This window comes from Lichenostomus cassidix, chromosome 4, assembly GCF_008360975.1.
Source record: "Lichenostomus cassidix isolate B80296 chromosome 4, HeHo_3.0, whole genome shotgun sequence".
NCBI classification, from domain to species: Eukaryota; Metazoa; Chordata; class Aves; order Passeriformes; family Meliphagidae; genus Lichenostomus; species Lichenostomus cassidix.
Genome location: NC_139484.1, coordinates 2,386,427 through 2,404,164, shown reverse-complemented (window position 1 = coordinate 2,404,164; position 17,738 = coordinate 2,386,427). Strand labels below are relative to the sequence as shown.

Here is a 17,738-nt window from a genome sequence, read left to right as displayed (position 1 = left end):
AGTAACAGTGACAGCCAAAGGTACTTACCAGGTTAAATCCCATCTCTTGATAAGCTCCCCAAGAAAGAAGGTGCAGAAATCAAAGGGAGGCATTCCCAAGGCAATGCTGCAGGACTGGGTGCTGAACTTCTCCAACCTAGTGATGAGAAAAGAGGGCATTAGGTAACAGCATTTTTTTGGGAACTGGAGAGAAAAGGTGGACAGCATAATGTTCATGATAGCTAATTTGATGATAAATTCAGTTATTGTCACAAGACAATTCCACATCATATGAAGACATTAAATAAGAATCCTCTGAAAATCTCAAATGAAATTCCAGGTGTGACTCTTTTGACTTACACAGTAATTTTTCAAATTAGAGCAGGGCAGACAGTATTTTTATAGTTTCATATATTTTTGTGTATAGTGCAAGCTCCCTTTATTCTCTTCCTTTCTTTTCTTCTCACAGGTGGTCCTTCACTGGAATATCAATCATGGGTAAAAGTTAATTTCCTTCGTAAGAACCACTGGCTGCTAAATGTGTTCACCTCTTACACAAAAGACCTCCCATGAGCATAGAAGAGGAAACTGAAGGGAAACAATCACAGCTGCCCTGGATAATAAGATTCATGGTCTGCAACAGAACTTTCACGTGATGCTAAATCACACATTACGAAAAGAAATAATAGAAAAGACAACTATTTGTGTGCTTCTCATCCTCTGGGAGCCTGACTCCCAGTCTGACTGAGAGATCCTCAAAAATGCATCTCAAGAACTTAGTGAACCACTAAGACCTGCTCTCCAGCCTTCTTGCACAACATGAGCCATGGAATTTTGGCCAGGCATTGCTGTATCCATACAGAACATGCTCTGACTGAACTAACAAAAGCCAACCTTTCTGATTGTGTAACTGCCAGCCCTCACCTTGAAAGTGTAATCAGATTGGATTGCCTACCAATATCCAGAGTATTAGCTTGGAAAGATCCTGCTAAGCAATACTTACCACTTCAGATTTGTATTTCTGGAGCTTTTGATTTCTTATTGAGCTCTTTAGAATATGTAAGTCATGAGCATTATCTTCTGCATCTTTTCCCACTATACAACAAGAAAAAATATATTAGCAACACTCTAATGAACTGGTGCAAAACAGAAGATTCATACATGACTGTCTATGCTTAAACCATGAGGGAGTGAAATACAAAGACAAAAGAGACATCAAGTCAGTATTATTGTTAGATTTAAAAAAAGGAAAGACAGCAAACCCTTCAAACCTGTTTGTTAAGCAATGCAGTTTGGGAATACTCTCCTTGCTTTTCTAATTGCTTCCCCATTGGGACGAGGGTGGAATGCATGTGTTGATTTGACCAAAATTTCCTTCTAGAAGGGCCGTTTAACTCCTAAGTAACACTGAAACACAAATAACCTCACTCAATTTACATACAAACTACCTGTGCCAAACACCTTCCCCTGGCAACAGCTGAAGCAACATAGACTGTGACTGAAGCACTTCAGCTGTCCTGCTCCTTCCCCTGCTCAGACACTTCACATTCTGCAAGAAATGAGAAATGGTCACTCATCATCAAGCTGGGGAGGAAATTCAGTAACTTTTAAGTCTCTAAATGTCCAGTCCCAGCTTCTTTCTTAACATTTTGCTTCAGCAAAGTAGTTCAGTGTTGATGACACTGAGGGGAACTGGCATTTTTGTTGTCTGCCTTCTTTTAGTTAGTCTGTGAAACTAAAAAAGAAAAAAACCACTAACTGGTGCACAGTCAGTTTCCACCTAAAAGCTGAATATGACTGTGTTTTGTTTTTACTTTTGATAGATTTCTGACAGAAAATACCTCTTCATTTTTAATTAATCCACTCAGGGACCCTAACTCTTGCATAGAAGCTCACGCTTTTTATGTAATTACTTCCAAAGGTTTTTTCCAGCACACCATGGCTGTCTCTTCAGATTACTTATTATGTTTCTTTTCCTCTCTTAGTCTTTGTTGATGGAAAGTCAGCTTTAGGTAGTGAATTCTGCAGACACAGCTGCCTGTTCCCTGGGAACACCCTCTGCAGAGGGAACTAAACAGCTTCCCTCTCTCCTCCCGAGTGGATCTGTACAATCCAGAAAGGCTTTCCAGCCTGGTGTACAGGCCAAGTGCCTCTCCATCCTTCCTCCTGTTGCTGAGAGCTCTGTGTTTACAGGCAGGAGAGGCAAAGCCATATCAAGAGCACTCTCTGAAGACCAGAAGTGTAAAAAGAACTAACACAACTCTCTGGTGCATTAGCTGCGACACTCACTTAGGAACCATTCTGTTCAATATTTAATCCTAAGGTTCCTTTAGCAGTTTGTTCAATTACAGGATGAAAGAAACAGAAAAAAAAGGGAAGGGAAAAAAAGATGTACAATTAGCCCAGAGTTCCCATTACCACCACCATTCATCACCAGCCTTGAGAAATCAAAGCTCTTTATTCTCTCCCACTCACTCCCCTCACGTTTAGCACTTCTATGTCAAATACAGCAGATTCACAAGGAGTGATGGAGAAATACTTTTTCCTTGAGTAGCCCAACCATTCGAGTGCTATTGTCAATGGAAGGAGCTCTCTTTGCCTTAGCTAAGCCAACACACAAGTACTAAAGCAACACACTTGGTGAGGCAGGAGAAAAGCCTGGTTTTTTCTCTGCATATTCTGAAAAAACAGTATAAGCAAAGGGCTTAGCTCCGTACTCCAGGAAAGGCTGTTGATCCCACGAGTGTGGGAGGTGACATGTTTGTGCTGCTCTCAGGGAGACCGTGACACTTGCAGCCTTTCTGTTTCTGCAGGGAAGGCTCTTGAGAATGTGAGTTAATCAGGTGTCAGGTGTGTGTGTGGTGCCACTGAGCTGTTTGTCACCCGTGCCTTGGATCAGCCCTGGGAGCTGGAAGTGATGCACCTCGGAAGGAGCAGCCAGGCAACATTGCCTCAGCAGCGCCATGGAAAGGAGCAGCTGCCAGTGTCACTGCACATCACCTGCTGTGACCAATGCAAGGGAAGCACTGCCAGGATGAATCCCCTTCCTGCCTGTTGGAACACCTACAGGGAGGCTTCTCCTTGAGCAGCATTTGCTACTTATCTCTATTGTCTGCCACAGAAGTCATGTCTGTGCAGGCAAGGGATCACACGCCAGAGTGAATAGGCTCTGATTAATGCACATCGTATCAGACAACCTTTCTGAGCTCCTTCTGGGTCAGCATGCTCCATTAGTCTCCAAATGTCACAGAAAGTTATTTAAATCAACACTGAGGAGAGCAGGGATTAACAGGCAGGGGAACACAGGGCTACCAGGGCAGCCACTGCCATCATGGTAAACACTGCACACCATGTGCCTTCCCTTAACAGCAGCTGGGAAGTGTGCACAGATGTTTATTTGGGATGGGAGCTGCAGATGCCAACTGAACCTGCCCTGCCCAACTTTTGACTGCTTGAAGCCATTGACACCCACAGCAGCACCTTGAGGCCTCAGCTCCAAGGCTACCAGTGCAGCCCCTGCACCACCAGGCTCAGGATGAAGCTGCATAAGCTGGGACAAACCAGTTACAAAGCTCCTCCCAATTCCCTGTTCCTTCTTTATACCTCTCCCATGTCCTCCTTGCCCCTGGATGTCCTCTCTGGGATATCTGTACCTCCTGTCTGATCCTGCTGGGGCTGATTCAACTCACTGACTCGACAGAAAAGCAGCACAGCAACAGAAAACTCTGAAACTTCAGGCCCTGCTTGCTCACCTCTCCTCCCTTCAGACACTCAGCAGGACTCCCCCAGCCCACCCTGCACTGAGCCCCATGTGGCTCTGGGGCTCTCTCCCTCTACAGGTGGCAGCCCCAGAGCCTGCCTGGGGCAGCTGCTGATTTCAAGTTGTTTCTGAGGGATCAGGACTGCAATGTGGTTCCCTGCTCATGCTTTTATTTCTGCTGTCACAGAGTGCCACTGTTCTCCCTCATTCCTCCACAAATCCCCACTGTCGGCTACATCATCATCATCGTCATCATCTTAACCCAATGCTTTCTTCCTAGGTTTGCAATATCTAAAAAACCCAAAACTTTTTCCAGAGAACATAAACATGTAAAGCAGTTTTACAAAAGCAGGCTTGTGGCAGTATTTATAGATCTCTAAAGTTAAATGGCTGCTGTGCCTCTGTGTTAAAGTCCAGGGGAGCACTCACTGTTTGGGTTCCTGCATTCCCACTGCCCCATCCACATCCCTGCCAGTAGGGACAGAAGGAACAAGCTCAAGGTGTGGTTACAAGCAGAGTGGAGTGGCTGAAGTGGGCAGCTGCTGGGCACCCAAGGCCACATCACCTCCCACCACCATCCTCCCCAGCCCACAGCAGCTCTCATGTTTATTTGATTTCCAGGCATCAGGCTTGCAATTGTTAACTAGTGTCACTGATTACACACTGAGCAGCTCCAAAAACACCAGCCTGGGGGTGACAACTTTCTGTCATGTGAAATCTGACACCTTAGGGAGAAAATGGTGCCCAGACACATGCAGGCAGTTCATAGCTTTTAGATATTAGCACCAACAATTATTTCTGCTTCACTTCTTACACTTTTTTGGAGTTTTAAATATTTAGAGTTCATCTTGTTCAAATATTTATTTTACTTTATTTTTGATATTTGCTTTTTAACTGTCACACCTTCTTTGTCACTGCCTTCAACACTCTGAGAACTTCCATTTCTAACTTACTGATAATGTATCAGGGGATTGGTGCTGGTACTGAAACACAGATTCACTCACCCCACAGTCATTTTCTTACCTTCAAATGCCATTGAGATGCCCTGGTTGCAGTCCTCTCCTCAACTATTGCCTCCATTTTTCCAGGTAAAACCACAAACAACCCAAACCTAAAGCCTAATCATTTTTGCACATTTTTTCACATCAAAGGGACTTTAAGTGTGCAGAGGTGGTGACACATAATGCCTGAGCTCCCTTTCCATATTAGGCTTGCTACATTTCTGCTTATTTCATAGTAAACCTTGTCCTAGTAGCTGATTTCCTGCTATGAACCCAGCAATTGCACTAACTGATATATGGTATATTACAGACTGGGAGAAGGTCAGCATTTCAGCCTCCCCACTCTCACACCCTGCTGGATATTAAAATACAGAGGGGTGAGTCTCTGGCCTCAGGGGCTGGCCTGCTCTTGCTGAAGGTCCATAAATCAGTTTCCAGGAGTGAGGCTCTGTGCCAGCAAGACGCTGTTATTTATGGATTGGAGACATGCTCCAGGTGCAGGGCAAGTCTGAGTGCAGATGAAGCTGTCCATGCAGACAGAGCAATTCTGCAGAATGAAGCTGCTTCAGCAAGAGGGCCTTGGGCACTCAAGGACTGTGCAGCCCAGCTTGCAGTTAGGTGTCAGAACACTGATTAAAAGGTGTTCACTTCAGCAAACACTGTCTTTTTTCTAGGTTTCTTTGCCACCACCACCATCCAGACCCCGTGCTGCCTTTAACACCAACCCAAACTGCTGCTGGGGTTTGAAGCAACAAAGGGGAGAGGTTCCCACAAACAGCTTTGGATTAAAATAGAAAATAACATCAACTTACATTAAAATATAATTCAGTGCTTGTTTGATGTTTTGTTTTTACTCTAGTAAAAAGGCAATCATAATCTCTCACAGATTGTTGTTCCCCAGAAAAAAAAGTGTATCACAATATGCACTGACTGCAAATGCCATATTTGAATATTCAACACAGCTGTACTTGTGGAGACCTGACTGAGAAAATTCCCCTGCTCTCTCTTCCTCCTCATTCAGCAAATCAGGCAGAGGATTTTGAACATGAATTCAGAAAGTATTTTCATAAATAGAGTATTTCAGCAGCTAAGACTGCGGCTTTAAGCAGTTCTGTCTCTCTGCACATTCTCTTTCTGTGCCTTGGTGGAAATAAATCAAGCTCTTAAGCTGCTGCAATAATCTCTAAGAGACAAAACAGATGGAAAAAATAATGGGATAAAGCACCTTATGAGTAAAATTTTGGCAACACAATCCCAATGCCTCTGTTCTCTACCTAAATGTTTAGACTTGCAGCAGGCAAAACCAAAATAAAATTGTATGATTTTGTTTTAAATATGTGGTACATTTTATGTAGAGCACATTTTTCATATTAAAAAAAATTACGCAGGAAACCATTACTCTAATAAAACCAAATACTTCAATATTACTCACTCCTTCTTGCCAAGGACCCCCAGGAAGGATGAAGGCCATACTTACACGTGCAGACACTGCAGTCCTGCAGCGCCTGCAGCCTCACCCAGAGGGTCCTGAGGGGCACAAGGTGGTGGGAAGTCCCCGAGGTGCTCCCACCATGGGCACTGCTGGGATGAGCTCGTGGGGATCTCCCCAGGCCAGGCAAGACACACCATCTCCCTCCTGCATGGAAAAGCAAGTCAGGGTTATGGTGGGAACGACTGCATGGATCAGGCATGGAGCTGCTTGAAAGGAGCCTGGAGCAGCGCCAGTTTTTATTCCTTTTATAACCTTGCTCCCCTTTCCATGTCCATCCCTTGTCTCCCCATTACACAGCTTACTCTGTGGCCCTGGTTTTGCCATCCTAATTCCCCTTTTTTGGTATTTGTTGGATGCCTTTCTTGATCATTCACTACAGCCATTTCCCAACTCCCCATTTTTCAGTATAGAAGATTTCCCCACTTCTCACACTGTTATTTTGTTATTGCAGCCACAAGCCAGGATCAGCCCAGACAGCTTGGACATGACTTTCTCTTTGATTTCTAGATGGTTCCCACAGTTTCTTTTATTTCTGTTCTTTGTGGCCAGGCTAGGTCACTTGCTTGGGCACTATTTGCTTTGGGTATCAGTAGTTTCTCATGCTGCTGTCTCAAAGCACATAGTCAGGACAGGTTATTTGTGTAACTCTAAAGTTCACTATGAACTTGCTTTGAGATATATCAACTTGCTGAAGGAATAAGACCAAAAAATGACAAAGTATATACCTAAAGATCCCTATGCAACCTCAGACCTACAGACTTATATTCTTGCAGAATGTTTAAAGATATGCAGCTAATATCTTGAAAGAAACACATTTTAAGGGACCTATTTTGACTAGGAAGAGGGAAAAAAGAAATCAGAATTAGGGACATGGAAACCCATACTGATTTATAAGTAAAAATGTGTGCATGTTTGCATGTAAAATCATGCAGCTTAAAAGCACACACAGCTTTGGGGGTTTTTGGTTACTTAGTTTTAATCTGTTCCAAGTCATGATCCTCAAATTGGGTTTTCCGTAATTGGTTTTAGCTGAGCTATAAGGCATTGAATTTAGAAACCTTAAATCTTCTTCATCTTACATTGTTTTTTGGAGATGAATATTATAACAAATTTCATTCCATACTGGTAACAAGTGCAAGAGTTGAGCTAAATATTTACTGTTAGGAAAAATGTAATGCTTTTCTTTTTGAAGCAGAGCAGCTACACCACTGCCTGTAAATGTTTGTCATTTTTATTTCAGTATTAATAACCACGTTTTTATGACCTCATTCAAGAAACCCGCAAGAATCTGCCTGTTCCTTTTCTATCATGTTTGTGCCTTTTGCATCATTTCCTACTTCTAATAACTAATGATGATAGGTAATTACTTAACAGATGGTAAATGCTCTTTAATTGCTTTTAAGGACTACTGAGCTCTGCTGCCTTTTGGAAGCATTAACTTCTGTGACTTTCCATCTTCCTCGGGTCCTTCCAAGTTTGTTCAGCCATCATTAAATATTCAAGGGCTTGGGATTTTTTTTTTTTTTTTAAGCCGAAACTGGAAGTTAGTAACACACTGCTTCAAACCATTATTATTTCAAATACATTCCTTTTGTGAGGTCAGTCTTAGCACTGAGAAACCATGAGTCCTCTCCTTTCTCCCCAGGTGTGATCAGCACAGCAGCCCATGCAGCCCAGGGCGTCTGACCTTCAGTTACTACAGATGCAGCTCTCTATCTCCTCTAGCAACAAACTGTCACATCATTAACTGGAGGCTGGGGGGAAAAAAGTCAAACCTTAAAACTTAAAGGGGTTGATCTCATTAATGTCAAACTTGCATTTACATTATCTCCTCAGTTACACAGGCAGGAGAAATTCTACATCAGAGAGGGCAAAAGTGGGGAATGAAACTCCTAGTTTAACACACACAGAGGTAGTGACCCTCTCTCTGCTCCCCTTGCCCTTTGAATAAGTTGCACTTAAACCAGGGTAAGTGCTGGCCTAATTAGTCATATACACTGTACAACACCAGCACCTCTGCCACTGCTTTGCCACTGCTTCTAATAGCTGTTTGTCTAGGTCTGTATGGAAATGCATATGAGGAGCTGTGGCAAAAGACACAAAACTGACTGAAAAAAAATTTACTGCATCACAAATTAGCAAAGACTATGTCTACAAACAAATAATTCATTTTTATGATTGCCGCTAAAAGAAACTCTTGCATTTTGCATGAGACTGTTAAGTTGGAAGTAATAAACAAATGAAGTCAGTATGATTTCTTCAGCTTTAAGATTAGCCAGCCCTCCTGGTATTTAGCTAGAGTTACAAATGATGAAGTTGTACATTTCTCATCTGATGCAAAGGGCAGCACACAGAGTACTGGACACACCATACATGAGCTCTGGCTAAGTGAGCTCAGAAGTGTGATTCACTGCTAAAACTAAATGTTTAATACTGATTTGTTACTTAAACTAAAATACGTACATAATATAACAAATCGATTATAGTAGAGGTTGTGAAACTTCTATTTGAAGTGAATATTGTAAACACTCCTCTCTATTTCTCACCCTCATATGTCAGTGTGTATTATACTACAGCAGCCATCCATCCCTGAGTGGGACTCAGTGGCATTGCCACCTCTTTGGCATTTGGTCAGTGATTTAATATTTAACAAACAGCTCCTGAGGTCAAATAATACACTTGTTCTCATAACTAAGAGAAGCACAGAGTGATGTGCTGATTCTTCTCTGCATAGCTCTGAACTGCTCTGAGCACAGGTATCAACTTCCCATTTGTGTGCACTGAACCCAAGTACCTCCTGCAACACTGCAATTTCAGTTCTGATTGAGAGGAAAATGATAGTGATTTGCCCAATGAAAACCCCAACGTGACCTCAACTTTGTTCAGTATTTTGTTCAATAATCTCCAGTACATTTAGTAAACTGCTGTTCTGAGGGGATTATCTTCAAACAAAGTGATACTTGTAATCATCACCACACAAAAATGGACCCGCTAGATGTTAATTTTTGATGTACTAAGCACTTCCTTTGCAATTCCATTGTCATCTGGCATCACTGTTCCATAAATTCAGAGTGTTGCTTTCTTGTTTTGTGCCATGACTCCTTATGGTTTAGTGAGTCTATGCAGATACAGCTGATTGTACAAGCTATTTGCATTTTCTGCTCCTTGGAAAGGTAACAGATACAATCCAAAAACTTTTGAAATAGCATTATCTTTCCACAGCTTAAAAAATTGTTATCAATAAGCAAAATCCTTGGTTATGTTACACTCTAAATTAGCCTGGGCTTTACATGAGTTTGTAAAGATAAGGGAAAAAAATGAACAGAACTGAGAACAAATCAACAGTAAGTCTACAAAGGTTTCATGTGACAGGAAGCATCCATGCCTGAAATGCAAGGGAGAAAATCTGTGCCCCAAAAAGTCTTTGAAGATGCTTTTCTTAATTTTTTGCTCTAATTAACCTCACAAATAATTATTTTTATATTTTAAATATACTGGTGAATCAAGCAAGATCATACCATGAGACTGCATAAACAGTACTTAGATGTACTATACAGTATTTACTCTTACAGCCTGAGAAAAGAAATGTAGTTTCTCTTACATACCAGATTTTAAAAGCTGAAACAGAAAACAGATCCTTTCCCTGCCTGAAATAATGTACAAGGGGTGTTGCTAGAAAACTGAGGTCTCCCCACGCTCTCTGAAGTCCTCCAAAACGCACTGAAAGCAGCACTTTGCAGGAGGCTCCCTAAGCCTGCCAGAATTCAACCCGGGAATGGTCTCCTGCCTTAGCTCCAATCCATGAGGCCCAGTCCCAGCAAGAGCACTAAGCTAATTCCCAATAAACCACAGGCTTGCCATCATCCTCAGAGTGCCAGGTCACAGCCCTTTCTGAGACAAAGCACAGCCCTGAAGCATTCCAGGCTTTCCATCCTTGATGAAAGCAAAACATATGTAAGGAGGAGAAACAAACAAGCACCTGTGGTTTAATTAAGGGCTGAAAAGCCACAGATTTCTTCCGATATTTGACCTAATCACAATGCAAAATTATCACTTGGTAGGTTTTTTAGATTTGCTGCAGTTTCATGGCTCCAGCAGAAAGCATGCACAGGAATGTGTTTTCAAGGTTCTTGGCCAAGGGATTTCTGTATGCCTTTATCATATTTATTTGAATTGAAACAATAATATTAGAACTGCTTCCACAGCCTCTGGCTACTCCAGTACACAATTTGCACTATATTCAAACTCTCACTACTAAAACAGGACCTCTGGCGATTTGTAGTTATAAAGAAAATGTATTTTCAGAAGGCAAAATAAGCATATTGATGTTATTAAGCATGACAGCAGGTCAGTCTGAGGACAGGTCAGAAAACTGAGCTGGAGAAAACACAATAATCCATATTCTCATCACCTGTCCTGTTAAAATTGGTTACAGCACTGCTGGAAGTCATCTCTGAGGCAAAGGTCTGATCTATTCTAGAGAGGAGAAGAGAGACATCCACACTTGACTGGCAGAGCCCTCACCTCATGTCCCAGGATCCTCTCCCCACAGCAGGCAGCTGCTTGAAGCATGCTTGGATTTGCTGTCTGCTTTCCAAGGACTTCTGGGAAGTGAGAGGAAAGGAGATCTCACCGTAACAAGGAGCTGGTTGCACTGGAGATCTCTGGATTCAGGGGCCCCCTGGAGTTTGCTGGTGCAGGGGTACGCATGGAAAGCAGGGACAGTTCCTGGGGACCATTTCATCCTGGGGAAGAAAGATGGGAATAAACTCAGGACTCGGGTGGTTTCACAGCAATGAGAGTACAGGAGTGCCTGGTTTTCATCCTTTGGTTGGAACCAAAACAGTTCTCATGACTCGAATAATGCACCAAGGGGATCAGGTCAAACTCAATAGATCCTCTTAAGATTTTTGTCCGAATGACCACTTGTGAGTGTAAGGAAATACTTAAATAATGGCTCTCTGTAAAGGTATCTAAGAAAAACATCAAGCATTGCTGCCAAAGTACTGTGAAAGTTTGCAAATCCAAATGACTTTGATAGAAGACTTCAAGACTGTGAAATAAACTTCACAGCATTTATTCATCATCCCAATAATCCTCACTAAATAGAGGCTGTGAACCTTCTGCAGACTGGGAGGTTAAGGAGAAGAATAAAATGTTGGTAGTAACATCTATGTTTCTTCTACATTTTTATAGTCTTTTACATTTTTTTTTAAGCTTGACTCCACTCTAGTGGAAGGAAAAATAATTAGGAAGAGGAAAAAATCAGCTTAAATGAAATCAAGACTGGATTGTTAGGCAGCAGCTGGGATTCTGACGGTCTGGTGCTTAACCTACATGGTGCCTTCAGGAGCTCCACAGTGCAACCACCATCTGCAACTCGGGAGCTAAAGGAATAGCAGGCCTGGAAATAAATGACAGGAAGAAAGGAGAACTCATAAGTATAACCCTTTTTCTTTCTCTGTTTAATTTTCTAGGGGTGAAGTGACCGAAGAAAAGATAGAAACAGATTGTCATTAATTCTGGTTGGGTTTTTTTACAGCTAAAACTTTAAATGTTGATAAAAGGTACAACACTATTGTTGCTGTGTCTATGCCAGCATCACCTTCATCTCACTGAACTGCACACAAGTGCATTTACATTTAAAGAAGCAATCTTTATCTTGATGTGAAATAACAAGCATTTTGGAATGAAATGGTAGTTTTTTACTTTTAAGCACCTGCATGTAACATTGCATTCTACAGTCTTAGTCTGTACAATTAATACTATCCATCTGATGAAAAGAAAACCCTATTTTTACTAGCAATAACAAATGAATTTAGACCAGGACAGTATAATATACATCTCTCAACTATGGACAAGAATTTCTTACTGTAGGAAAAGGTTTCTAAAACAGTTCTCTTGGAAAAAAGGATCAGATAATTTTCTTTAAAGCTCAGCCATTATGTAGTGTGTTTGGGGTTTTTTTAATCCTTGGAAATCCACCTTCCCCTCTAGCAGCCTGGAGGCTTTTTTTCTCTTTCTATTAAGTAAGGATAGATTTTCTTAGTTATATAAAAAGCCTGTGGAAAGAAAAATCCTACTTAATTCTTCACAGCAGATCTTTGAGCACCAACTTCCACAGAGCAACTCTACATTACTCTGAAAAATGGGAATGGAGTTCTGGGTGCAGCTTACAGACTTGGGCTCTGCTCTAGAGATACCTTAAGCAGATAGAGATGAATCTTATTGAGCTAAATCCTTTCATTTCTGCCCTTGGACTTCAGAACAGGCTGAATGTGATTTCAGGAAAGATCATATCTGAGCTTTGGGCTTTCAAAGAACTGAGAAAAACACACATGCCCACTTCAAACCTCTCTTTTTGATGTGGGAATCCAAGCCGTGGCCTGTGCCTCTGTGTGAGCAGAGCAAGGGGCACCAGGACACGCCTCTGGAAACAGCTGGACAAATCTAAGACTCCCATGCTGCTGAAAACAGCAATATTATTTGCCCAGTGGGTGCTTAATTTTCTCTGAGCAATGTTGTTCTTTAGCTGTCTCTAACATTTGATTTAGGAAAATGAACTGCTGTGTGGCTGACAGATGTTTGAGTGAAATCATGGATCGTGATTTGGGGAAAATGACGGATAACATTCTTCACCCATTTACTTAAGGTGCTTTTTCCTCATTAAAAATGTATCTCAGGCAAACTGAGTGCACCGCATAATCTTGTAGACATGCAAGTAAAATTCACTTTTGGATTAAAAATACATCTCTTTAGCTTGCATGCAGAGGCATGAAGCCATCTATCTTAGTAGCTTTAGCTTGTAAAAGACAGAGGGACCAGAATGAGCAGGGCAAAAATCATTGTCTAGGTAGATATGCATGCAATTCTGGTGCATTCTGGCTGTCCTGGAGACTGGGACAGACAAAACCACAGGCTCTTGAATTTCCTTCCTCCAGTGAAGTGCTATCTGTGCTGCTTCCTAAAGATCTTATCAGGAAAGCCAGCCAAAGGATCTTGCATTTCAATGGTTCTGTTGGGGTAACACCAACCAGAGCAATCAGCAGAGATTAGTTCCTTACCTTCTTGCCTTTGCCCCTTGGTGCTGCCTTTCCAGAGGCTTGCATTAAACTGGGATTTTGGAAAGCTGGAGTTACACTGTAGTTCTGGGTGTGGGCAGGCCATAACCCAGTGGGGTCTGGCAGTGTTTCATACTTCTAAAGGCTGAATTAATAATGCCAACACATCATTAAATAACCATTTGAAAAGAATACAGGAACAAGTAAGCCATTTCACAACAGCACACAAAAATAATTCCCCTAACACATTTCCATCCAGGGAAAGTGCACTTTAAATCTCAAGGGAAAATGAGTTCTTTTGGGCTGCAACACCTTTTTGCTAATTCAAGGCTCACAGAATTTAGATAATAACAAGTGAGAGCTTCCAGCATTTTGCCATCCTCTGAACTCAACTAGAGACGTGAAAATACTGTTTTGCCAATTACCAGGCAGGGCATTTCCCCTGACTGCTCATGGATTAAGTGTCACAAAAATATATCAGTTCTGAATACTTCTTACTGGAGCATCATGTCAGCGCTTGCAGAAAGGGAGAAGCAAGAAAACTCTGAATTATAAACAAAAGAATTTGAATAATCATGATCAAGATTTAAAAAAACTGTGCTTGCAAATAAGGAGAAAATATTTCCATAGACCCAGGAATTCAGATGATAAAGGGCTCAGAAATGTTCTGCCACAGGGCTATGTTTTCCCCTTCAAGAAGTTTTGATACATCAGCAGCCATATGCTTTAATTTACCGGTTTATGCTAATTTCAGTGACATTTTGCTTCTGATGAGAAAAATCTAAGTGATCTAAAAATCTATGTGATGTTTCAAAATGAGTTTTCACTTAAAATGTATAATACATATGTGCAAACAGATTTTGATTTAGTCAAAACTTCTCCAGCAATACAATAACAACAGGAAAACAAGTAGGAGCCATGAAAGCAAAAGAATAAATTGCCACTGAAGGAGCTGGGGCTTGGGGTTATGGAAAACCTTCACTGTTGTTAGACAGTTGTCAGTTCCACTGGCCACACAACATTATTGCTTTTGGTAAGGATGTAGGGACCAGACGTGGATGTTCTTGATTCTGCCTCACTGCAAGGCAATGGATTAGATGATTTCTTGACTAACTTCCAATTACAAATTACTTTAGTTTTATGCTTTCTATAGTAAATAACAAATTCCCAAGTTGCTGATTTACAGACTAGCTTTTTGGACCTACTCCACTAAAACAACACTGATTACTAAGTATTTTGAAATTTTGTTTCCCTATTAAAATAGGCATGTTCAAACATAGGATACTATGAATAAATGAGATTAGGTTGTATTTACAATACTGCAGTAGAATACTTGCACTGGCATTGGGAAAACATTTGGGGAATTCCCAGGTCTAGCTGGGATGCAGGAAGTTAGGACTTGCTAACACTGTCATGTTAAATGAGAGTGCAGGTTTTGATGGTCTGTCTGCAGGTGAGTACCATGGCCAGGTCACAGTAACAAGTCCCCAACCAGGTTCCAATGAACGATTCACAGACTTGAACTGATCCTTGTTTCTGATCCTGCTTTTGAACCCATGGAGTCTTTCAATGTATGGCTTCAAGCAAACTTGGTGCTGTTCTAAGCAACTTTGGATATCAATACTTTTGAGGATGAAAAAGGGAAATTGTACTTTGACCCTGATTTATGAAATAACTTGCACTCTTTTTAACCCATACAGAGTGCATTCATTTCTGTCTTACAAAAAAACCCAATTATGACATTTTTCCAGGGATGTTCTTTCCAAGGAGATTCAGCTACTGCCATCTATTGATATATATTGTGAAGGGTCACTGTGAAAGTGCACATCTTCCCTGTACGTTTTAAGAAGACTGTAAAATATCACAGGTGAGAACAGGACACTGAAAGAATGCTTCTCCTTCCCAGCAGTGAAAAGCAGGGATTTGGAAGAGGAAGAAAATATCAGTAGTAGTTTGAGGGTGGGGTAGAGGCACATGCAGATTGTATTTTACAGGTAAATTTTCCAACAAGAAGGGTAATATCCACATGTATGGGGTGATCTGTCTCTAAATGACTTCTCTAAAAGCCAGTCTGAGATGTGCAGCTGTGTTTTCCTCATTAGCTCATATTTAGATGAGCTGGTCAATGCTCAGCTCTTTAACATCAGCCCAACCTCACTGGACATGCAAATCCTCCAAGCCTTTGGACAAGAGCCCATTTCCAACCATCTGTAGAAGGAATGCACTGACTTGAATTGATTAACTGAAATGAAGACAGTTTTTTAAAGGGATGAGACCAAAGCAGGAGATGAACGGGAATAAGACGTGAGTTGTGACTTCCAGCAAAGCCCTGACTACGTGACAGGGAGCAAACTGTGAAGTTGAGGAAAGCAGCTTGGGCAGAGTGACCTCATGGGAGTGGAGGAGAAAACAGGGAAGGGGCCAAGGTGGAATGTAGTGATTTTTCCTTGTGTATCCCAGTAAAATGGTTTCCCTTGTGCTGAGCAGCAGTCATTATCTCCTCCAGCCTAAGACCCAGGGTCTGATAGCTGTATAATAGACCTAAGGGCTTTTTGAATGTTATGGCTTTTCTTTCTCAAATAAACAAGGCTATTGCCAGGCTTTCATGAACATTTCTTCTCTCACTGCCTCTTTTACCTTTGATCTTGAAAAAAGAAGATTTTTTCCCTTCTGATAATGAGCTTACCTTGTCTTTACAGAAATCTGCTCTATTAATTTTTTTTTCAGCTGAGATACAAAATATCCACTGAACACTTCCTGCACGATGTCAGCATCTTGCTAATTACTCAAACAACACAGTATTCTTCTCTTTTTTTTTTTTTTTCTTTTTAAATGAGACATATTGGGGAGAGGCAGAGTCTGTCTTCGGTTACTCATTTCATTTATTCAAATTACAGCTTTCCAACCCAATACTGCAAAGAAAGTGCTCCAGGGTAAATTTGGAAATCTGTTGTGTTAGGATCCCCTAAGTATAATGCAATTAGAGCCATGCCATGAATGACTAACACTTTAGAAGCAATTATTTCACAAGGAGGTGAATTTCTACCTCACAATAAATATTTCTCGCATTTTGGTGTGCTGGTGCTAAGAAGATCAGAGAGATTTAAAAAGCATTTATAATCATGAAGGGAAACTGAGAACAATCTTACTCTTGTCTGAGGCAGCTGAACTGGAGAAGTGGGGGACTGGCAGAGAAAGGAGGCCTGAAGACTCCCTGTGTCCACTGCATCAGGCTCTTCTTGGCTGTTGATCCCATTGTCCATGGCCAGGCTCTCCTGGATGGGAAGCCCACTGCAGTGCAGTGTGCCACAGAAGTGTGATGGACACTGAGAAAATGAAGGGAATTAGCATTAGCAAGCCAGTTAGCTGCTCTGTGAGAGAGTGCTAAAGGCATGGATATCCCATCTGATGTCACGACTGCTCCTCTGGGAATTACAGCTACCTGTTCTCTACTAGGAATACACAAGCCTTAGGTATTGTTGCCCAGTTTGGCTATTTTTTAATTTATATTGTTGCAGTATTTGACAATGGGTCAACAGCTGAGTTACAGCTCCCAAAGCTCTTGGGTTTCCTTGTGTGAAATATATAAATAAAAATAAACAGTGCATTATTGCTAGTTGCATCTTCACTAAAACGCTATGCAAAAATAATAGTCTTTGACAGTTGCAAATGGAGCTCCACACTTCTGGAGTGGCATTCCCCTTTTAAGGACTACAAGCTCACCACAGGCACGTTCCTCCTCTCATCACTACCCTGCCTCCCTCTCCAAACAAAAGTTACACTAGTTACTATTGTAACAGCCTGCACATAATCTGCTGAGAATAAACACCCATGTAATGAGCCTGAAATGATATGGTAATTTCTTAATTCAAAATAATTACATGGCTATTTGTGCCCTCTAAAACAAGGTATTACTTATTCAGCCCAAACAAATTGCTGTTTGCCCAGGTTTTGAACTCTGGTAAACAGCAGTGCAGCAGTCATCTGCATACTGAATCCTGAGACAGTTTTGTGTTGGATGTTTACACACACAGAATTGGAAACAAATATTTGTCAAGGCAACAAGCAGCTTTCAGCACAACCAAGGGAGAAGAAACAAAACAGAAAGCCCTTGGAAACAGGACTGAAAACATGGCCAAGTCAGAGTGCTACAAGGGCACCAGCTGGCTCAAAGTCACCAAAGTGCCCTCTAAAACATCTCACAGGCTTGGAAATGGTAGATAAGAGGATGGGAATTGTTTAGTTTATTTTGGCTTGTCCTTTGTGTCTGAGTTGAGTGCCTATCTCCCTGTGTCACCTGGAGATACAGATAGGAAAGCCACCACAGAAATGAAAATGGAAGGAAGAAAGGAAAGGAGGAGTGAGGGCAGACAGACCTTCAAGCCATTGATTCCAGCCAGCTTTCCTCAAGTCAATAAAACATCTTCCACTGGCTCTGATGAAGG

General features: G+C 41.5%; 2 protein-coding genes across 20 annotated transcripts in view; both read right to left on the bottom strand.

Moving 5' to 3' along the window:
* LOC146437683 (uncharacterized) overlaps positions 1-5,490 on the bottom strand; it is a 56,694-nt gene extending 51,204 nt beyond the window's left edge. For 3 of the 11 annotated variants that reach the window (XR_014851478.1, XR_014851475.1, XR_014851477.1), the window contains exons 1-3: positions 4,763-5,489; positions 983-1,074; positions 29-136 (exon numbers count right to left, since the gene is read on the bottom strand). The gene's annotated coding sequence lies outside the window, so the exon portion shown is untranslated. Of the gene's footprint in view, positions 1-28; positions 137-982; positions 1,075-4,762 lie in introns of all 11 variants that reach the window. The other 8 variants (XR_014851481.1, XR_014851482.1, XR_014851476.1 and 5 more) reach the window with 7 other exon arrangements.
* Positions 5,491-6,251: 761 nt separating this feature from the next.
* The window catches only part of LOC146437682 (uncharacterized), a 135,457-nt gene continuing 123,970 nt past the window's right edge, over positions 6,252-17,738 (bottom strand). For all 9 annotated transcript variants that reach the window (XM_085057620.1, XM_085057613.1, XM_085057617.1 and 6 more), the window contains 3 exons: positions 16,443-16,619; positions 10,866-10,977; positions 6,252-6,376 (listed from right to left, as the gene is read on the bottom strand). In XM_085057620.1, coding sequence (XP_084913746.1) covers positions 6,254-6,376; positions 10,866-10,977; positions 16,443-16,619 — 412 coding nt within the window. In that variant the 3' untranslated portion in view covers positions 6,252-6,253. The remainder of the gene's footprint in view (positions 6,377-10,865; positions 10,978-16,442; positions 16,620-17,738) is intronic.